The following is a 23,867-nucleotide window of genomic DNA, read 5'->3' as shown; positions in this document are numbered from 1 at the left end:
GAACACTGCAATTCTTGAATTCCCTAAAACCAAAACAATCCTTTGTTATGTCTTTGTGGAGTTTTAGAAACCTCGCAACATTGGCCCCTGGTATAAATTACGGTCTCAAATGAATACAGAAATGAATATGTGTACTAAAACATAAGAAATCTGTGCATCCAGGTATACACAGAAGAAAGGTTTAAAGCACCACATCAGTCAATCCATTGATTTTTATTCATGAACTATCTGCCCATAAATTTGTACAATATCTTCACCCTTGCACAGGGTATTTTTTTGAGCCAAAATTTTTGAAAAAGGCAAAATTCACATGTATCACCAGCTTGTAAAATTCAACCCGCATAAACACTGGCTTGCTGCTGTGCAGGCCATATGCATGTACAGTGGCTGAGTTCAACACAATGATCCAGCTCCATACACTTCCTGGATGTTGTGTAAATGTAGAACAAATTATGACTAACAAAACGTGCATGTATGTCTATTGAGAAAGACTCATGAAACGCTTGACGGTTAACCCATCGATTGCCCCAGCAACAATAGATGGCCCCGTCCCCGGCACAAAGTGGATAATTCACTTAAAGGGTCTCTATGGTGAATTTTCCTTGGGCACATTTTTGTGCACCTTTATATACTTCTTCAGTGTATATAATATTACTACACCTCATAAATATTCATGAGCAAATCAGACCGCGTCAATGGCCGATTCCACCTCGCGTCTGGGAAGTAGAAATGATACACGACCAGGTGACGTCATAGCGGTGAGTATCCACCTCGCTGCTGTGTGGTATTATTTTCTGGTAGCATCAAAAAATCCCTCTGGAACCCGCCGCGTAATATTACGTAGTCTGTGTCACGTAATCTTTATGGAACCAGTCTGGAGTTGTATCCTAATAACTATTACAGTAAAGACCCAAAACGTATGTCAGCACCAGACTATGAAGCCCTGTTTCTATGCACATCTACACTCCACTATCATTACATGGAAATTTAGCAGCTGAGAAACAACAATGGCGTCTGTGAGTACAAGTAACGTGAGATTTCTATTTGAATATTTATAAAGTAAAACAAACACAGCATGGTTTATTTTGGGAAAATAGTGGGAGTTCAGGGTCCCTCGGTGTGGGTCAATTTCACTATCTCCCTCCACTTCGTGTCGGGAGGTAGTCAAGCTGACCTACACCTTGGGACCAGTAATTCCCACAACTTCCCCTCAAACCATGCTGTACACTACTGGTATATGTCATCCATTGTGGGTTAACAGTACTGCTGCTACTGGAGGTTTAGCATTGTCCAAGCTTTTCTGGACAACTTGGGGTGCTGTAGTTGTGATATCAATCAAGGAAGACAAAACTCTGTTTCTATATTCTTCTGTCAAAGGCGTGACCCCAAAACTTGCTCACTGAAGACATCAATGAATAAGGTTTGCTTGTTGGCCTATTGTCAAGTACGGTACTTACATGACAATAAATCACCAAAGAAAAGGGAACTTAGGATAACAAAATGTAAAAATACTCCTGCAGCTCTCTTTGCACAAATCAATGCAAGGTGGAGACTTTCCGGCTAGGATGACATCACAGCTTGAAATTTGCATTGGCATAAAAACTGACATTGTAATACCTTTTAAACCACAAAGGTAGATTATTTTGATTGGTTTTAGACAAAATAATTGCATTGCATAGACCTTTTAACTGCAGAAAAGCCAAACATGGATGACTGTATGGACAGATGGCACTGAGTTACTGGAGACTAAAGAGCAACCATTACCTTGCAAGTTGAGGCATTGGGTCTGGCAATGCAACTTTTTTCAAGTTCTCCAGATCTTCTTCATAGCACTGACTATGGTAGCTCAAGACTTCCAGGGCAACTTTGTGTTTCTGCTCCGATCGATGGATTTTATCATAAAGCTGCACACAGATAGCGCAAAAATAAACATCTTCAAATGCTTTGATAGCACTTTGATAGCACTTAAAAATTTCAATAAAGGCTAAGTTTCATGTCATGGCATTTTAATCTGGATTAAATTTGTGTATTTGTGACCTCTGTTGCACATTCTATTTCCGACACACAGTAAAATTTAGAATTGATCTCTGGCAGATGTACGGAATGGTCCATTACATACCGACACATAGCATGACTTAAGGGGCCTTTTTTGCAGAGTGGGTCACATATGATCTGGAGGAAAACTTGTACAGCTCTTAAGAGATAAATAATATGATAAAGATCAAGACAAATTCTTGAGATTTTACTCTAACCTTGGCATGATGCAGAGCCAAACCACAGAATACAGCGAAGGTCTCAAAGGCTTGTTCATCAACTTTGGTAAAGTATCCTTGTTTCTTGTTCACCATCTGCACCACACCGATCACACTGCAAATCAAACATACAGCTGCCAGTTTCAACTTGTAGCAGAAAAACTTCTAACTTCAATTCAATTCAGTTGTCACATAGGTAAAAAAGGGAACATTTATTTACTGGTCACAAGTAAACAAGTGTTAACACCTCTCACGTTTAGTACAGTCCAGCTCAATGTCAAACTTGACATCGAGAATGTACACAATGTAGAAAGTATCAGGAGGAGCACTGCTATCTTGGTCAAATTTAGAAAAAAATGAAACATAGTGATTTGTACATACTTTCCTCTGTTGTATATCGGCATACACAGAATAGTCTTAGTAACGTAGCCGGTCTGTTGATCAACATCCCTGCGAAGACAAAATACATGTTTCATTATGAAAACATTCCAACAAAAATTGTACACATTCTATCACAAATCTTGGGCTAAATGAAGGCAAGAACTAAAACAGTCGATGATGCAATGAAACCTCAACCAAATTTTCAGGGATGATGAACCAGCAATGCAAACAACAGCAAAATAATTTCAATTTCACAAGTATTATATTAGAAAAAAGTACCACTGAATACAGTCAGGATGTTACCCACCAACTGTGCACCGGCATACTGAAGTCTGTGTGTGTGTCCAAACCTTCTCACAGAATTTTAACTTACATGTAATTGGAAAAAATAACACTACAATATGCAAGCTACATGTAGGAGAAGCAAGGTTTCCAACATCCGCATGTTCATTTCAGTCTGAGTAAGCCCATTAATTGCTGGCACAAATTTGGTACAGGAATCTCTTTTTGAAAACAAGTTGGGTCTTGTTATTGTTGTTGCTAATGGGTTAATATTGCTTTCAAAATATTACATGTGCCTGTAAGCCATCATTCACGCTATGGGACTATGGTTACTGGCAGTAAAAACATACATGGGGGTGAACATCAACTCAACTATGCATGCTAATAACTGACCTGTTGAAGCGTTCATCTAGATAGGCATCAGGGATGTTAAGAACTTGCCCAGTGGAAGCTACGTAACCAGCAACACCTTTATCCATGGAAAACCTGCAGGAAATGGACAAGATATTTTACAGTAATTTACAATAACTAATTAAGTTGGATTACCAAGGCAGTGACACACAAAAGCAAGCCCCCCTTTTCAAAGGTTGGTATTGCAAAAACTAAGGCTTGGAGATTGGCACAATAAGCTTTTATTCTTTATCTTTACAATAAAAGGATATAGGTGACGTTCTAGGTTGGGCCAGGAAGCCAGAAACATTCCTATGTTTTGTTTCATCTACATTGTATCATGAAATAAAATTTAAAACGAAACATGCACTGAATTTTTCTTTGACTGAGTTTTATGTATCTTTTATAGTGTTGAAAACTGTGTTTAATCCTTAGAGAGTTATGTGCATTTAAAAAGCACTTTTTGAACATCAAAATTGTCCAAACTTTTCTAGAGGGCACTGTACTGCTGTTTACAAATCAATGCAACACTGAGGTTCATTGCCTTGGATGGAATCACGGTTGTGCTCTCAAATATGTTAATGCTATTAGCGTAAAAATCAAACAGGCACCAACATACAGAGAAAAATTGCACACAAAAATCGAAAACAAGCTTAACTGATACACAACGGTGCAATGTTTTAGGGCTGAGGTATAATAATCATATTACATGGCCCCTATTAATATATAAAAATATTGAATAGGCTTACAACTGGTACACCAATAGCCCACGTTACCTGATTTCTTTTTGTTCATTTTCTACAACTTGCATTCCAACACCGTTGCCAACATCAAATATTCTAGCATACAACTCTCTGGTTTTGTTGTCGACGAGGAAGAGTGAAGCGCGGTCCGCTGACACCAACTTCTGTGCAAAGTTCTGAAATGGTCCATAAAGAGAACAGAAAACTAGAGTACAGAGGAAAAAGTTCACAAATTTAGCAAGTCGAAGGTTTTGTTCATTTTGATTGCAATGGATGTAGAAGGATGGATGTAGACCTCCTGAGTAGAATGAGTGAGTTGTTGCTAAGGTCATCCTTTCATATGGGGCAATGTAAAAATGCTTCTGTCATACAATAAGGAACAGATGTCATTCAGAGTATTTACCATGATCTTCATGATGACTGTATCCATGCTGATAATGTCTTGAAAAATCGACCTGAAAACAAAAGGTGTTTAAATGGTAAAAAAAAGTGCGCATGAAAAACCTACCATGTAGATATCCGTGTTTCAGTAACACTAGAGATTGAATTGTACACTGTTCTTTTCACACACGAGTAAGAACAGATTGGGGTAAAGAAACAGTCCACTTCACCATTCATTTTATCTTTGAAGATACAAGTTGATGATGATCCAGTAGTCTCCATCTCTCTCTCTTTTAATTTCACTCTTAACATTTAATTACGTCGGTACATCCTTTCTTGAGTTACGCTTACCTTATCACTTCATTTCTGGCATAGTGAACACTTTGAACACAGTGACATGCTTAAGCCTTACAACCAAGCTTACCCAAGCCAACAATGAAATTGACAAAATTTATGATAATCAGGGGTGTGAGTGGAGCTTAAGAAATACATGTAGCTGAAATCACGAACGTGAAGCGCAAAGCATACACGGCATGGGGTCCGGGGCCCACTTAAGGGCCTGGGAAAATTTAGAAATGTAGATGCTCTGAGGTGCATTTTACAGCCTCCTGGTGCAACTATTGGCCATTTTTGTCTTACAATTTAGGCTACGTATATTTTGAATTTTAGTTTTTCATATTTGGCTGAAATGCCTGAAGGTTAAACTGAACTAGTAATAGGTATACCAAAATTGTAGCTATCGAGGTTTGAAGAGTGGGTTGGCCCTTTTTCCACCTGATCTATCTCCATTTTTGAAATTTCAATTCTTTCAAAGAATGCACATCAAATGTCCAGGCTTTTGGATTTTCTGGGCGCGTACTGTGTGCCTGCCCATCTACAGTGTATTCCATCCACGTCCATTTGTAACTTGAGGATCGGTCTTATCAAAGGTTGTATAACGGTCAGAACCTCTTTGGACAATTGTACCTTTTTGCTGCACTGACACTTCAATGAGGTTTATGTCAAAAAATTGTTTGAAAGCCCGTACAAAGCGATGCAAAACCGCGTGATAATGCATGACACAAGAACTTTGTGTGCCCCGCACCAGTTGTCACGAAACCCCATATCACCGAAAACGAAAATTTACCAGCCTTACTTCAAGCCGCAAATTTGGAGTGAAATGTTAGTTAGTTACTACTTCCATTTATGCAGGAACAGCTGTAACGAGTCCCACTGACACAACTATGAATATTGATATTTCATTAGCAGCCAATAACTGCACAATGACCGGATGGTCCGAGGATGCTGTTTACACACAAGGTTTACTCTGCACCAAATAATGCCTGCACAAATTCGTACACTGTACACAAGTCCTTGTACCGCTACATGTACTGTGTTGTACAGTAGATTCAGTCATGTGCATACTGTGCTCCAGTACCGTGTCGGAAAGAGGACATGCCAAGTTTGGCCAGGCCGTCGCATCGCGTCAGTTAAAAATAAAAAAAAAACAGAAAAATCTGCACTTGCCCAAGGAACAAGAATGAGGAAAATCTGGCCCCTGATGGCCAAAAAGCCGAAAATGAACTTCGGCCTATTCAACAAAAAAAGCGGAAATCCACTAAAAAGCCAAGATTTCACACCCCTGGATAATGTATCAGGTACGGCGAGATATCTAATTAAGGAACTACACATGTAGTGTGTCAGCTTCTGCCACCAAGGAAGGTTCATATCATTTAACTACCCTCAAACAATATTTCATTTCTACATTGTTCTATCTTCATAAGTGAACTACATGACTTCAGTGACAGCTTGTAGATAATGTGTGATATTATGGTGGACTTACTTGGTTACAGTCAAGAGGAAGTCATTCAGCTTTCTCTGCTTACTCATGCTGACACACATCTACAAATATATGTCAAGTTAATGCACATCTATTACATGAGTCTTCCAGAAGATAATGTATTACGTGACACACTCTGAGGCAAAGATGTCCTGTTTTTCTCTCTTTTTTTCAGGCACAACTGCTTAAAAAATGTTTACAGTTGAATTACAATTCAAATCAATGTCTTTTCTCTCACACTGTTGATTTACATGACGTTCATGTACACTGCTAAATTTACTTTTGAATACATGCAGTTCTGACTGAAAGTGTAATACATGTTAGTATGCAGAACATGATAATGGGTTACAAAATAAATTGCCAGTATCAATACATTCTGTCTTGGAAACAATTTAAAACCTCATTTCCAAAGAGGTTATATCTGCAGTTTTGGCAAATGGAAGCAAATAACATTCTTTTAATTTTATTGACCTATTTGCAAGATTATTTGAGTTTGGCTCCATCTCTTTAATGGCTGTCCTAAAACTGGCTCAATTCCTCTGTAACATGGCTTGATGCCAGTGCCACGGCATTTATCAATAGGACCCAAACATAGACATGCAACCACTTATTAAATTGTGCACATATGAAAATGGCATTACCTGAGCGTAATGAACTGCAATGCTCCCCCACACAAGGAAGGCACTTGCTGTCTGCACACAAATTAATTTACAAGAATTACACGCTGAAGAAGGAGGACGATTGGGAAACTTAAAGTAAATACATACAAAGATTTGAAAAACAAGAACAAATATGGACATCCATGTGCATGTTATTGTTTCATGTGGGAATATGAGATTATAATTGATTTGAGCAATCAATGCCTTCCATCCCTGGCACCTGCGGCCCAAATCCCACCTTGGTCTGCATGTGGATTGGGTTCTCAGTCACTACTTCCCAGGAATACTTGTCCAGGGTTTTACCTCCACCTTTAAAACTAAACATTTCTCCAACTGAATAATTCTTTATATCTCTAGAGCAAGTTGTTAAGGTAAAAAATTTGTAAAAAGCTCATCCATACTACATGAAGACAAGTAACCTGACACACGACACCATGTGTTGTTCACAGTTTACTGGAGTGACACATTGGCACTCACAAGAAGTACATGTATTGTCAGTAGACTACATATCTGAATGGTACAAACAGCATACTGCATATTCACTCACTTCCTGTGCTTCATCGGTGAACGAGGCGTGCCCTTGATCAGTGTCACGGTAGAATTCTAGCACTCCTTCAGAAAAGATGGAAAACAAGAGTCAATCATTTGGGGGTTGAAGAGCACACTTTGTCCAAAGCCTCACAATTTCCACTGCTGATATGTTGTGGCTAATAAATGAGGGAAAACAGAAAATCTCCCTAAAAAACCAAATCTTATAAAATTATCAAAGATGCATGAACTTGAATACTCAAAATAATATATCTGTATGTTGGAATGCGGAGAAATCAAGAAAAGCAGATAATTTGGAGCACTTTGAAGAGTGTCTTCCCATTTCATTCAAGTAAATTTGGAGCATTTTGAAGAATGTCTTCCTATTTCATTCAAGTAAATTTGAAGCATTTTGAAGAATGTCTTCCTATTTCATTCAAGTAAATTTGGAGCATTTTGAAGAATGTCTTCCTATTTCATTCAAGTAAATTTGGAGCATTTTGAAGAATGTCTTCCTATTTCATTCAAGTAAATTTGGAGCATTTTGAAGAATGTCTTCCCATTTCATTCAAGTAAAATTGGAGCATTCTAAAGAATGACTTCCCAATTTATTCAAGTAAATTTGGAGCATTTTGAAGAATGTCTTTCCATTTCAATCACTTAAATTTCAAGAATTCCCCCACCCCCATTTCACTACCACTTTAATACACTTTAACGACATTCACCAGTCACTACTTTTCTGCAATGTATGATACAGAATGGCTAAGAATGCTCAATGTACATGTACAGTATGCTCCTTAGCTTCGGTAAGAGCTGAGAGTAGTTGGTGACGGAGCATGTGAGCAGGAAGCCCAAGGCACGGGGTTCGGTTTCCTTACCTACTAAATCCTCATTTGCTTGTAAGACGGGAAGAGCAAGAACAGTGCTTGCTGTCACACCATCTGCCACCACACCCTCTGGATAATCAGCCTGCACAAGAAAATAAACATGGTCAAGTCTTTTTTCAATATGTTGTAGAAACAGTTTAGTTTAAGTGAAGGCATGAGTACGTGTTCTTTGACTGAAATGAGCTGAAATTTGATTTGAGTAGCTAATTCAATTCCACATTCGGGTTTCAAACCCACAGCTCTACATGTAGTGTACAGTATGCATAAAACTGAGTCAGTACATGTAGGTCTTCCAGTGCATAATTTTGGAAGTGATGAAATCCTAGATTGTGTTTTTTATTTAGTTTACATTGCATCAAGTTACAAAAGATTTCAATCAGAAAGCATTACTCAATGCAGGCATGTGAATGGGCATGAAGAAAAAAAAACTGAAAATAATTTGTGATGAAATTTATCCCGGGGAGACTACTGCGAGCGTGGAGCGCAAAGCCTTTATGGCGTAGGGTCCCGGACCCACTTAAAGGCCCTAGGAAAATGTTGGATTGTAGATGCTCTGTGGTGCAATCTGCGGCAATTCATGGCCCCTTTTCCCTCTAATTTATTGAAGCAAAATTTTCTCAATAGTAAGAATATTTCTTGTTTTTAAAAAGTACCCTTAATTTTTTTTATTAATTGGACAAAGTAAAACTTGAAATGGCCGTTTAAGTATGAGGATGTTGATTTGACATCATCTCCTTTCTTTTTGCAGCTAGGCATTCCAGTGCATTTTTCCAAGCCCTCTTCCTATCATGGAAGTGTTTGCGGTGTTTATCCTACTTAGCTACATGCTGTATCAATGCTTTAGCTCCGGAAGTACCATACTCGAAATGAATACAACACCACTTGCACCATGCTTCTCCACGATTGTAAAGCTTGTAAAAGCAGTCGCCAACCATGTGCTCATCTTCTGTTTTAGCCAGTAATGATTTGTCGCACCATGACCAGTTCCACTTGGTTTTTACTGATTTGTCAATCTCTTTCCGATCGGCAGCTCCTCACTCAAAGAACTTCTTTCCTTCCGCCATGATTTTGATTTTTTCCCAACTGCATGTGAACGTGTATACGTACACACGTACCTGTACCAATTTCCAAAAGCCAGTTCGCACATGGCCATGCAGCAGCGCTGCCATGAACTTACGTCTCTATGAAACAAGGACCCATTGGGAGTCATGGGCATGTGTAGTACGTCCGTATGATAATTAGGAGAATGACTGGTCATGTGAGAGGAGTTAACCAATAACAGGTAAGAGTCTGATTTTGATGGGAGTCGGATTTTCATGTGACACCGGGCATTCATGCGATCGCGAAGTGCGAGCGACTGCACTTGTCACAGGTTCCCTCCTTTGGCTACGTAAAGAGAATTTAGGTTTGTGGGAATCCTCAAAATTCATTCCTTGTTTCCTACGTACATTGTACATTTCGAAGGGCATTGCTTATACTGTCCTGAAGCAATGTGTGAATCCAATTGTTTCAACGTACAAATTTCACTGGGAATTAGGGAAACTTTGAGCACCGCGTAGTCAACCAACATTTACCCCCCCTTACAATTCCCCCCTAAATTTCATTCCGTTTCTAAGACCACAAATATGAAGGGGAAAAAAAACGGAATTCCCATTAAACTGGAAATATTCCCATGCCTGTCAATGGGAAAGACACAGTATTTCAAAACAACCAACCCCTTACTTAACAGGAAACACTTTCTTAAATACAATCAGGCCTTGACCTTAGCACTAGACCAAGGTACAAATTCCAGTAAAAACCGCTGCAGGCTGGTAAAACACTTTCTTTAACTTAACCGATATGGCTAGTAAATAAGTACTTTCCTGTGTAAAACTGTCACTTGTCATATTTGTAAATAAAACCAACGTTGTGAAATTGATTGTATGTCTTGTTTTTTATTAATTGCAACAGTTTCCAATCTTCCACTTTTAAGTTTTGGAAGTGAAAAGCACTACATAGTAAATGAAATAATGAAGTTGAAAAAAAGCCAGTCAAAGTTTGTTTTGCTCACAAAAGTATCCAGTGAGCAAGGGAAAATTCCTGTGGGCTGGTAAAGAAATAGCTTAACTTGCCTGGTGGGCTAGTTAAAAGCTAGCTTAAAGTTAAGGGGTGTATGCTGTAAGGCAATGGAAAATTCTGAGGGGGGGTTACACATCCAGAGGCTCTCTTTATCAATCAAAGTCATCGTGGTCTTTCATTTTTTCCCCTAGTCCTTGTCTTTATGAAATTTGAAGTTTACATTTCAATTAAATATCAAGAAGTGTACCAGTATCTTACTGCTGTGTTGTAGCACTTGTACTCACGTCCTTTTTTTGGTACTTATACATACAACTCATGAAAATGTACTCACACAAAAAATCTCTGTGTACTCATGATGATTGGCGAAATGCTCACACTTATTTACACGAACGTAATTACACTTACGGACGTGTACTCAACTACAACACTGGAAGGCTTACCGTGTGAATCTCTGTCGTATTGACTGTATGCAGAGTATGGGCGACATAACCTGCCAAGGATTTGCCTTTTCCTATGGGCCAGGTAATGCCAGGCTCCTCTCTGTCCCGCCCCCCAAAAAAAAGAAAGAAAAGAAAAAAACATAACATATTAAGTAAATATTTATAAATCTGGGGATGTCTTATTTTTCACAGCTCCCCTAGGAATCCTTTGATTGGTAATTACAGATACCAATGATTTGCCATTTGCAATTTCAATACAGTAGTATGATCAGAAACATAGGTGAGGTTTTTCTTCAAAACTGTTTCCAACATGAACATGCAAAGAATACTCTTTTTTTCTAGACCCCTTCCTTCCCTAGAAAGTACAAACTGAGAAGTTTAATAAATTCTCTGTTGAAATTACATGTATCATCCTTTTTTTTCAAACAGGGTAAACATGCATATTTTAAACACCTTCCCTTCCCCAGCGAACGGTTTGAATGCTCATGAAAATCACGGGGAAATGGATGGCCCTTATACTGAAAGTCAATTCTGCCATTCTAGAAACTTCTATTCAAGAAATAAGAATCACCGCTTAATATCCTTCTGAGTGCTTAGAAAGATGATTTCATTAAGCACTGTGTACTCTGGGCAAATTTTGAAGGCTCATGGGAAAAAAATTCACTAGCCTAATTAGGTTAGACTTGAAGAATGACTTCCTGCTTATACACTCAGATGTCTAAACCTCTTGACTGCAACAGCCATGGTTGGATTTTTTCTCATCATACATGAAACAAAAATTTGCATGACACATGGACTGTCTGTATACATGTATATACGTAGCATCACAATTTTCTTGACAACAAACACACATAATTACTTCATACAACTTTGACTTCCTGGTGCCTTGGAGCGGTCTTTTCTAACTCACGACACTACATAAGCATGATCCTTCAAATATCAGGTGAGTTTGTCTTACAATCAATCTGAAATGGGACTTACCCCTTGTGGTCCGCATTATATTCATACAGTTCCTGCCAAACAAATGCATAAGGGATAAAGTGTCATTCTTGTACAAATGAAATTACACAGAAAGGTAAGGATGAAGTGAAACAAACCTGAAGGTAAATAATCATGATGCATTTACTAAAGCTGTGCTTTTTAAGCCTTAAACAGCTGGAGAAGGGCAGAATGCAATCACCCTTTTCTGTGATATCATCGCACCACATTTCTTCCCTTGCTGAAATTTCATGTTTTTTTCAGTAACGTCTTGCAGTCAGTTTGATGCCAATTTTATGATATCACAAAAAGCCCATTTTTCAGAAATTCATGTACATGTACACATGTAGGTCAACCACAAGGCTATAAACTTCAAATGTCCATAACAGAAACCCCATTAGGTTTAATTGAAACGTCATACACGTATATGTACATGCGAGAGTCTTTATGAGTAGAGTGTGCCAAGTTTCACAATGATTGGGCATGGAACAGCCCAAAAGTTCTGGGGAGTGGTGTGAAAACTGCCCCTCCCTGGTAGTGGCATGGTAAAAAAAAAGCCAAGCTCTTTTAGGGTCAATGGAACAAAACACACAAAAGACACAAAGATTTCAGGCTTCAGAGGTCAAATTTCTTGTAACTGTGTAATAGAACACATGGATTACAGCCTCCTTTTTCATAATGTAGCCATGTTGTACAAAATGTATATTAGGATTAATAACCAATCAGATGATTAGGATTCCCTCAAGTATTATAAACAATCATGAAAGCCACTAGAAAGATTCATTTTTACATCTCACGATTTTCAAGACCCTACAATGACATAACCATGTCATTAACACTTTACAATGTTTATCTGATTTCTGGCAATGTACAGGTATCAAGTTAATCAGTCTAATCCAATCCAAGCTTGAAATCATTCCATTGTGCATTTCCATTCAGGTGTGTGATTGTGTGTAGTAAGCCACAACCCTCCGGCAATATCCAGTGACTACAGGTGACTACTACATTGTACATGTACTTACTGTCCCTCTCTCAGTCACCAGATAGAGTGTGAACCCGTCTGCCTGGATCTGAGAAGCCACACACTTTGCCATTTCCTGCAAGATGCGAACCCGGCTGGCGTAGTGCTGCAAGTCCTGGGTCAACTCATGCACTAGTTTCTTCCTGTCGTGGAGTGTTACGCCTTTCTGTAAATACATGTATGAGCACATGGCAACCTAAGTGAAGCAATGTCCTTTGAAAGTCTTCAGAATATTCACTGCAATTACCACATTACAAAGCTTAACTGATTACCAGATGCTGTCCTAGCCCGTTCCACTGCTCAATATTTCAGTTAATCTGTTACTGACCAAAACAGTTGAGTAGCAAAGATGTAGCGGTACATACATATCTACATGTACCGGTATCCAAGTCTTTTGTAAGATAATAAACATAAAATGCAAAGACACCCTTAATTCACATTAGATGCCCTGCTCAACTGCTACTGAGAAATTTTCATTGCCATACAGTGAGTACAGTGCATGGAGCATAATGAAATGTTTAGTTTTGATTATAAAAATGATTATTTCTGTCATTCATCCATTCCATTCCCTTCCATTCCATTTCTTCAATTAATTAATTGATTGACTGACTGACTGATTCATTCACTCAATTTCATTATCCACAATTGGAAATTTACAGTGGAATTCATGTTGCATAAAATACATCCACAATTTAAAGTAGTAAAAGTAAAAACTTACACAAATAACAACTCCATTACATGAAGGTTAAAAAATCTCGCTATCTGATTAACATTATGAAAAGAAAAAATATATATACACATATTTATATACACATTAGAAAGACATGTAAAAAGGAAAACTGTACAACTTGATTGGGTCGACCAGCAACTCCCTTAACCCTAACCATCCTCAATCCTTCACCTGTTGGACGACTGAAGAGTGTTAGGGTTAATACACATTAGATGCCCTTTCTATTTTTAAATCACTTTTAACTTAACACTGAATATATGTGTTTATTTATGTTCATTTTCAGTATTTTATATTGTTTCCTATCAAATTTATTATTAGTTGTTTTACATTATTTTATTTTATGTACATGTAGTTGTAGTTGCGCTTCCCCTTGTTTCTAAGGGCCACCTCTATATAGCCTACTTATGTCATTCGTTGAATCTTTTCTTTTCTTTTTATGTATTAATTGAATTATCCATCAAATCAAATGGTAGCCAATGTATTATGCTTACCTTCTGGGTAACTTCACTTTTATCATGTTTTACTTTAGTTTCACCTTAATACATTCTTTTATATTTTAACAGTTTTTATATTCAATTTTAATCTTATTTTATGGATCAATTTTAGGGAGCATATTTTTGTAGTATTTTTTGGTTGATTTTATTTCTATATATAAACAGGGCCCTTGGGAATTGCAGTTCTTTTCATAACTGATGAGGCTACCCTGTATAAATAAAACAGATAATAACTCATAAATAAAACACATGCAACTAGTAATTGAGAACCCTCAGTTGTGTATGCTAGAGAGGTGAATAAGCATTGTATAAGAGTATCAGCAAATGAATAATTTACGCTAGAAAGAGAAAAAAAACTTAAGGAAAAACCAATTTATGTAAATATACATGTATTACACATCTGACGACCATCCAAAAACAGTGTGAGAACTGCAGGGCTACTGTGAATCCCAAACCATCCAGTCCACCTAAAAACTGGACTATAGAGAAAGTAGAAAGAATCCTTTCATAACACTTGTTAAATGTTCTTATTGAGAAAGACACAAAGGAATTTGTTAACTTATGTGTACATGTACATGTACTTCGTACCGATACCAGTATCAACGTTCTACCTGATCTAAGCCGTACCTACTGACTGTTTAGGGGATGGTTGGAAATTCCTACATGTATTATACACTGGGTTTTTATCTCACACTCTATCAACACATATCTTATCGCAAAAAGATTTCTTTCTCAAGAACTCTCCCAGCTTGGTCAAACACCCTCTGTAACCTTTCCTTATCTTCCTCTTTGCATTTTTTATTGATATCATTTTCTTTTTTTGAGAAAAAGTATGAAACTGTAGAAATGACTTCCCTCAGTTTTGCATCTACAGTCTCTCAGCACTTGACCTTCATAGGCCAACAATTTGATACTTTCAACAAATTTGAGATGTGTAGTTTGATAAATACTTTCCTCAAAATGCAACCAGGATGAATGCATAAACCACAGATATTAAATGCAAACAATGAAATGACGGCATGAAGATGACAAGAATGCACACATCACATCTCAAATTCTCAAACTCACTAAGCCCATAACCAACTGCCGCCATGGCAACACCAGCCTTATCAAAATAATGCATGACTTTGAAGTGTGCGTCAGGAGCAACTACTGGTATGGCAGCTGAAAAGAGAAACCAGTTTGCCGGCCACAGGAAGAGATGAATGAAGCAGTCTAATGTGCGTAACGCTGGCAGTGATAGCATGGTCAGTTGAACAAAGTAATCTCAACACGCTACTTGTCATTCACACATGCATGCGCACAATCAGCAAAAACAAATTCAGCCAACTGAATTGTTTTCAAATGTAGCACTAATGGTACCATAACAACTTAATTAAACTATGTCAGAGTGTTTCCCCTGTAATTATCAGGAAGCACATCATTCTAATAAAAATACAATTAGACAAATCTACATGTACATGTACTTTATCAAGCATGTAAGATAAAATACATGTAAGTAACAATGAAAGCTACATCTATGTTTTTCTATCATGAATGCAAGAATCTCTAACCCCCTTGGGTGAATGTAAAATCATATTAAAATTGGAGGATTTGGGACTGTTAGGGTTAATAATCTCCCATTCCACTGCATAAAAATTATGCACCACTTTGCCTTAGTGCCAGTGCACGTGTGTAGGCAGAGTCCAAGGCAAACGGGGTAAATGTATGGTACATGGATGCTCGCATGCACATTCAACTGTGCAAATACGGTACATGTACATTTACTATACTGTACATGTACAGTGTAAGTTCTGTAGGGATGGGATGGGCCAATTCAGTGAATTGGCTTTTTTGTCCACTGTCACTCATTGTTTTTTTTTTAACAACACTGTAACCAAATGAACATAAAAAAACAGAGAGAAGGCTACACCAATATACAAAAAGAATGACTCCGAAGGTTATGCTACACCTGGTTACAAGCAAACTATCACAAAGTACTTCTGGTCATATACATGTAAAAGTGTCTGTGAGCGCAACACATGTAAATGATTCATTTTAGAAGTTTCAATATTTTATCACCACAGAATATGACTTATAAATTATACAACAATTTTTTTCAAGGGACAAACTACCGAGTTAGAAATACTTCATGGTTTGTACTTGTCAATAATTCAAGGGCTTCATCAGTCTTGATGAAGTCGCATTCTTCATGGACATCACATCATTAAACCATTCATTCAATCCATTTACATTTGCCAGAGTGAATGCTGTACACCGTCTAGTTACAAGCTGAGCTCAAATTAATTCCTTTGGACAAAAGCCCCAAGGCCTTAGGTACAGCTACGTGTATGTCTACCTTGACAACAATCACCACGGCAACAAGGATCAACACAGCAGTTGTGGGACTGTGGACTTACATGTATGTGGTAGCTACCGGTACATGTACGTACAACTGTACTGTCTATGCATTAACTGCTGTCACACTAAGGAACTTTTATACATCCGTGAGGTTGCAAATTGTCTCTGTTTTGAGGATATATCTGTGGTTAGGTCTACATATCTACTGTGCTGCCACATACATACTAAGACATGTAATATGTCTCACTTGTCACATCATCAGTTTCAAATCAAAAGTTTGAAAGGAAATAATTTTCCTTCATAAATATATGTACATTTAAGTTGTAAAGGCCTCGACTCCATCAGAGAATTAGCCTAGAAAACTCACCAACAAATGCAATACATGTACATTGAGAAGGGGGTCCTCTACATACTTGCAGATTGCTTGATTTTCCTCCACAACTTGGTCCATAAAGCCGGGTTTCCATATGGTCATAACCAATGCCAACCAAGATACAGTCACTGAAGACATGCTGTGTGGCATCATTCCATAAAAAAATTCAAACAAAATGGCATCCAAAACTAAGAAAGTTTTCACATAAAATGGCTTTTTTTTGGTGGCAATATACTGCCTTTTCAAGCCGAACTGATACTCTGTTTGATGTATTTTGTTTATGGTTAGCTATTTGTTGACAACTGGGGCTGCACATGCTAGAAAATGGGCAAAATGAGCGCTGCTAAGTGAGAGGGGCATCGTACGTTTGTCATGCCAGCATGCGTGTTTGTGTGGGCCTTCTCTGCTGATCCAATGCAGAGAGTCGGCAAGTTGAACCTGGTCCAACTTTTCGAACTATCTGTGTTGAGGTTTGCATTAGGCACAGTCAAGTGTTTCCATATCACTGCATTTTATCAGGGACAGATCGGCGATGCTCTCTGTGTCTCTTTACGTCATAGGAAACCAGCCTTTACATGAGCACATACAGACAGATGGAGCTGCAACCAATGCAAATATGTACATGTACTCTGCATGTACACGGTACATGAGGTAGATGTACAAGTGCATACATGTACATGTAGGTCCTACATGTACGGGTCTGTGCATGTCGCTCATGCCTGGAGCACTTGCTGTAAATGAAATCCTTGACAACCCAAATACGTGTCATTGATTTTTCTTCCACAATTTTGCCTGGGGTAAGGCAAGAATAAATGTACGTCTTGCGTCATCCTACCCTTTACAAAGGGCACGATCATCCATTGCCCTCCTCTGCCAGTGGTACTAAGACACAGTGAGAAGTGCAATGCATCATCTATCTTTTTTTTTCCCCTTCATTTTTGACCAGCGGTTATACACCGCACCATACCGTCTTACGGCTTTCACTTGTTCCTTCGCTGTGCTGAGTTTGGAATTGAATTTTTGATGCTGTTAAATACTTCATGAGAAAGAATGTCAGCATAACAAGGTGATCAATACAAAATAAACAATGAAAGGTTCCATAATTCAGGTAGTGCAGCATTTCTTAACGTCTTTGCGGAGGACAAGTACTCATGATCTGGCTAGTATCTGTATACACAGGCATAGATTGATGTGTGAAAGCGTTGCCTCGGCTCACCTCCAGTTGGTATTTTAACACTCTAATCTTCCATTTGTTTTAAAGTCTGAGAAGTCTGCGGACGTGGACGTGTTGAACTTGAACCTGGCTGCTGTGAACAGCCTATAGTGGTAGAAAATATCACTCAATGGGCAAGATACCCCAATTTGTTGAAAAAAATATGAGATAGGAAATATGGTACAAATATTATTCAAAGGGCTCTTGCAAATCAGTCATTGTGGCACTTTAATGTAGGTGTACTTACAATGTACACTGAAAGTTGGCAGCTACATCCTGCTTTTTTTCAAGTAAAGGTAAATATTTTCGGCCAAAATTAATACCGTCTACAAGAGGTTTTTAACTCAAAGGTTTGGAACAACTTGCCAAATGCCAAAATATGAAAGCTGCAAATAGCTAAGCATGCATGCATGTGTAAGCAGCTCAAAGCACATTGTTCTCCGTTGCTTTTACCTAACTTGAATTCTTCTGCTCAATCAAGACCGGCACCTTTGTACATGTACATCCTTGACGATAAAGTGCAACCTTTCTGAATGCTGTTCCATTGTGAAAACTATCAAAATGATAGCTGACCAATAAAGTTATGGACGCATTCACAAGAAGCTTTTAACACTTAAACATTGATGGATCCTTCAAAAGAGGCCCTTCGCTTCAATTTGATTATAATGAATTATGCACAAAGGGAGGCTTAAAAGTCCTTGACCACATTGTGTTTAGCTTTCAGGCTTAAGAATCTCACTTGTTTTTTATATCAAGCTTGTTTACAAAAATGTACATGCATAAACAATGGACTTTGTGAGATTTCCTTGTAACTACATGTATATGCGTCTTGCAAGGCAGATGTAAGGAAAGATCACAGTAAGTTTTGTTAGAATCAGGTTTTACAATACGATGCTGTAAACAATTTCCCACAAAAGGGTTGCGGTTGAGAGGTACATGTACATGTAGCTTTGAAACCAGCTGGCATTAAATAAACATTTCAAGTGATCCCATGCCATTACAGTCTCCTTAGGACAGACAGAGCACACTGTCCCAACATTGAGTACCCTCCGGTTCTTATCAGAACCACACATACTCACATAAGAGATACATGTATTTTGTATAGTGCTACTGTACCACAAACCTTACAGTCCATGTTTGCAAAGAAAAGAATGGGCCACTCCATGTACACCCAGACCAGATCCTGCCTGAAACAAGGATCCAAATGATGCCTGGATAGTGAGGGCTAATTCCACTGCTGCTGGTCAACTGACAATTTTTTTCCCTCTGACCATTTGGTGCATGATTAATGCTGCACTGGCACAATCAATATGAGCCTGACAGGGTTTGCCTGATACATGTCAAGGCACTCATACATGAAAACATAAGGTAATAAATATGTGCTTGGCCGGTCTTTAACATACGTTTAAGACCAGCTCAGGAGAATGGATGCAACTGATGCTTGAGGCACAGACAAGGGTATTATCAGTGTTTAGTCTGCTAAGCTAGTCTTTCACGTTATACCGGCCGAGCACACATTTATTCCTATTCATACCTTTTTAGTCCAAGTCAAAAAAAGTCACTATGTGATGGATTTCCGGTGATTTTGTTCTAGAAGTTTACTTTCCTTTTCCGGAACATTCCCATCCATTTTATGGAGTATTTCTTGTGCAAATAGTCCAATTAGCGCGGGCATGCCAAGCCGTGCGCACACAGACTCTTGACCAATCAGAATCCAACTGTCTTGTATCCAGGTCCAGTGCATAATTTACACAGCAGGCATTATTGAATCTCAGCGGGCATTATCGAATGTTCAAGTCAAGTCATGGTCAAGTTGCATGTTGTTGAACAGGGAGACTGTTTGAGGTATCTATGAACGTACCGGGTAGTTTAAAAATCTAAGAATAAAAGGGTTCTTTTGAAAAACTATTGGCATCTGTCATTTTTAACAATGTAAACTCAACAAGCAAACAGTCATTTTTCGAATTAGTATTTACTTTTGTGAAGTGTGGATAAATGTAAATGTTAAACACATATAGTCTGAACTTGGCAATGGAATATATCCAACTGAAGTGGAACAAACAGCACATGTGCATCCTCTTTACCTAATACCAACAAATCCTTTCTTCAAACTTTGTGCGGGTCTGTCTGACATTTACTTCTATTCTGAGATGGAATATGAAGTGTCAAGTTCTGATTTCTTTTTAATAAACGTCCTTCCAAGATTGAGAGTTTCCACGTGTACAGTGTACATGTAAATGAGAAAGACACTTTACATGTCCTTCACTCTTTTTAAACCCTGCTCAAGTCATCTCAGATTAACAGCACGGAGAATAAAGCCTGATCAGCTTCCTACTCTGCTTCACCTTCTTATGTTGAGACCTGACTGACACAATGCTAGCCTTCTTTTTTCCTTGAATTTTTCGTGCAAATATCTTCCCAAGATTTTGAGTTACTAAAGATGCAGTCAACATCTACTCTCTTTACTCTCGCTTGAATAGAACCTCAACTTAAATCTGGAAAAGCTGGATTAATTTCTTACCTTCCAGTGCTGGGGCTTGGGTGACGGAGGACCTACATATCAAGGACAAAAGGTGGGGACCACCAAAAAAAAATGAAATTTGCTGGGTTACTTCTTGATGAAAACAACAGGAAATTCCTCTCTGAGGGACGCCGGGCAAGCATGAAATGTGGAAATTAAGGGGCAGGTGGTATTTGGAAGGTCAGGTGCGAAGAGGAAATGATACAGAAACAGCCAACACTGGACCGCTCAATAACAGAAAAGTGGAAGTAATGGGAAAAGGACAAGTGCCATTCAAATTACATTACATGTCATGAATACTGCATTCTAGCTCAATTTCAACTACAGTACACAGCCAGTATCAGTTTTTTCAGTGAAGGTTTATGTTTTTGCCTAACATATGCTACCTGCACATGTTGATGTACATGGAAGTGTAACACTGGCTAGGTAATTGTGTTCTCTTATGCTATAATTAACAGTTGTGAATATTCTCTGAGACTGCAGTGGACACAATCAAGACCACTTCTCAATGGCATTTGTTTTAGTTATACCAGTACATGTAGGTAGAGCGGAGATGATTGGACAACTTCAACTTCTGATGTCTATAATTGGATTAGGACAATTGTTTGAGCAGTTGTTGCTCCACATGAAAAAAAAAAAGAATTCCCCTTGAAACATGTACATGTATGTACTTTGTGACTACACACAGCTCACCTGTGCCCTGGCTTGAGCCACTTTTCCCAGAGTTCTCCCGGGACATACTTCTGGACCTGCTGTAGGTGACTTTGTGCTTTTGGGCACGGACCTGACCGGTCCACCTCTCCAGTATGTCATAGTCGACGTGACTTAGCACGTAATCCTCCAGAAATGCCGGGTTTTCATTGAGGTAGCTCCGCACCTGCTCTTGGAGAATGTGATCTGGACGCAAACATGAACAATACCGGTATGGCACATTTTTATGCTCACTTGACGGGCAGCCTTTTTTATCACTTTTTATATTTTATATCTTTTCAGTATTGTAAAGCCAACAGATGACATTTTGCACACAGTACATATGTATGCGCAGTGCAGGGCAAAACGGCCAACCTCAAATCATCCGCCCGTGACCATTACAAATTACACTGAAAATTGCACTTTTTATTTTATGACACTACATGTACATGTACATTATGAAGTGAGTTGGTCAGCTTCTGCACATGGTAAGTCGGTGCCTTGATCATGACCCAAACACACAATTCTGTAAGCCCCTGATACATGGTCTCACCCAGTGCACAATAGATGATGCCACACACTGTTTATACATGTATGCTTCAAATCTGTCATCCCCACCTACATGTACATGATCATGTTCCAGAAGCTTTATTAAGAAAATGCACATCAACATGCAAATAAGGCATGACGTCATCAGTACCGGTACATGGGCCTATTATTACATGTGCTTCTTATCAACAGTTAAAGGTAGCCATGGGAGCATTGCTTTGCGTGCTTTTCAGTTTTCTCGATAAAATGAAGTTCTGTCTCATTAAATTGAAGTATTGGTACTATGATTACGGTACGGTACCTGGCATAATATCAACGGATTCGCTGAATGATGGATGTGACAGAATCCCACGATGCCGGCCAATACCATTACTCAGGGTGGATGACTGCCCTGTGTCAAGAAAACAATCATAAAAACACATGGTTTGAAATTTGTCAGTTTCAGCACTAAGATTTTGGGGGTTAAAAAAAAAATAGGCTAATGCCAACACACATGAATATCAAGACCAAAATGAAATAACTTAAAACCAATGAAGAATCTATTTATGAGTAAGTCAAATTTGCAGGATTTTACATGTCAGTCTTGCATACACATGTACATGTAGATCTATACATAAGATTTCTGCAACTGATATGAATAGTAAGGTCTGTTCTGAGCATCTAATTTTGCCTGACACCTTTGACACTTAATTACGGGTAAAAGTTCTTTAAAAACTGAAATACCAGTTCATGTAGACAATTGGACCAATCCCTCAAATCTACTAGACTGGAACACCTGTTGCCAGACTGACACAGTGGCAAAAGTGATAATGAACCAACAGTTTCTGTTAACCCTCAAAGAGCCAGGTTTTTGGCCTTGTCACAGGGGAGGGGGGGAAATCTGCCCCTCCCCCAGATCTCGGCCATATGATGATGTATTTCAATAGAATTGGCAATGTCATAGAGGCACACAGAGGCATAGATACTAATCGTCTGTGTGAAATTATATGTAAATTAATTAAGTTTTTGCATAATTATGACTCACTATTATTCACTCTGCCCTTTGTACGATGTGTACAAAGTCAATGGTGTGTACAAAGTCAATGGTCATACTTCACCCTGCCTCCTAAAATTCTTCACTGAGAGAGAACACCATGTCCAATTTTCATAAATTTGGGGTCAAAATGAGGCTAATACATTGGAAAAAATTGTCATAAAGTATTAGCACGCAGAAAATAATCCCGGAGATGCTATCAGCAAAAATCAACAGGGGGGTGGATTCTGCCCCCCTCCCCCGGCTCTTTGAGGGTTAAACATGTACAAGTCATATGCCACGTAATACACATATATGTACATGTACATGTACTTGTGCATATCCCTTTATACATGTATCTTGTATAATTTCAATGAAAATTTCACAATAATTTGGGAATAAATATATTTGAAAAAATGCTATACTGCTGGGGTTTTACCAGTAAAGTCACTGGTCTCAGACCACTAGTCCAATAGTTACTTCAAACCCTGACCAAGTTCTTTTCTTACATGTATCTGTTTTTTTCCAAATACAATGAACATACATCAAAAGAGATAGGACAGTTCGAAAATTAAGTTTGCATCAAAGCAGTATACTTTCATGCATGTACATGCCTAAGGGTCCATGTACATGTATGCACAAGTGTGTGTGTGTGCAAATTTCTAACTCAAATCCTACACAGACATTTTTCATGCCATGATTCAGTAGCCTTTCCAATCATTTTTTAAAAAGAAAATGATTGTACGTCCTTTTGGCCTAAATTTAAAAATTCGTTTCTGGTTATATGTGTACATTTATACGGAATTTGAAAAATAAAATGTTTTTGTAAGGTCTGTGGAAAGATGGGGGAAAATGAAAGGGAACGAACTCAAAGACAAAAACAAAAGAAACAAAGACAAAAAGAAAAGAAAGGATATGAAACAAAAAAACGGTAGATGACTCACCACTGACCTACATGTTCAGTAAATCCACCCCAGCAAGTTTGCCAAAACTGCCAACTCAGTTCATTACTCCATCACAAACTGTACATGTCATTGCCCTTATTTTTTCCTGCTTGAAATCTCATATTTCATCATACATGTACATGTACACGTACCGCACAGGCATGACAGGTGGTTTCAGTTCT

The 23,867-nt window shown here is 38.4% G+C and overlaps 1 protein-coding gene across 10 annotated transcripts in view; it reads right to left on the bottom strand.

The window, feature by feature from the left end:
• Window positions 1-23,867, bottom strand: part of pde10a (phosphodiesterase 10A) — a 60,384-nt gene that overhangs the window by 22,946 nt on the left and 13,571 nt on the right. For all 10 annotated transcript variants that reach the window (XR_015428235.1, XM_022241332.2, XM_087148375.1 and 7 more), the window contains exons 3-18: window positions 22,031-22,120; window positions 21,184-21,387; window positions 20,491-20,522; window positions 12,821-12,985; window positions 11,802-11,833; window positions 10,821-10,920; window positions 8,314-8,404; window positions 7,455-7,519; window positions 6,890-6,940; window positions 6,252-6,310; window positions 4,452-4,503; window positions 4,082-4,224; window positions 3,309-3,401; window positions 2,634-2,702; window positions 2,253-2,367; window positions 1,765-1,904 (exon numbers count right to left, since the gene is read on the bottom strand). Coding sequence is in view for 9 of the 10 variants with exons in the window: in XM_022241332.2 (XP_022097024.2) it covers window positions 1,765-1,904; window positions 2,253-2,367; window positions 2,634-2,702; window positions 3,309-3,401; window positions 4,082-4,224; window positions 4,452-4,503; window positions 6,252-6,310; window positions 6,890-6,940; window positions 7,455-7,519; window positions 8,314-8,404; window positions 10,821-10,920; window positions 11,802-11,833; window positions 12,821-12,985; window positions 20,491-20,522; window positions 21,184-21,387; window positions 22,031-22,120 (1,501 nt within the window). In the remaining variant the exon portion in view is untranslated. The remainder of the gene's footprint in view (window positions 1-1,764; window positions 1,905-2,252; window positions 2,368-2,633; window positions 2,703-3,308; window positions 3,402-4,081; window positions 4,225-4,451; window positions 4,504-6,251; window positions 6,311-6,889; window positions 6,941-7,454; window positions 7,520-8,313; window positions 8,405-10,820; window positions 10,921-11,801; window positions 11,834-12,820; window positions 12,986-20,490; window positions 20,523-21,183; window positions 21,388-22,030; window positions 22,121-23,867) is intronic.

The sequence above is a fragment of the Acanthaster planci genome, linkage group LG18 (assembly GCF_054643075.1).
Source record: "Acanthaster planci isolate LZ-2023a linkage group LG18, COTS_SCS, whole genome shotgun sequence".
Taxonomy (NCBI): Eukaryota; Metazoa; Echinodermata; class Asteroidea; order Valvatida; family Acanthasteridae; genus Acanthaster; species Acanthaster planci.
The sequence above is the reverse complement of the archived record's forward strand: the minus strand, read 5'-3'. Positions and strand labels throughout refer to the sequence as shown.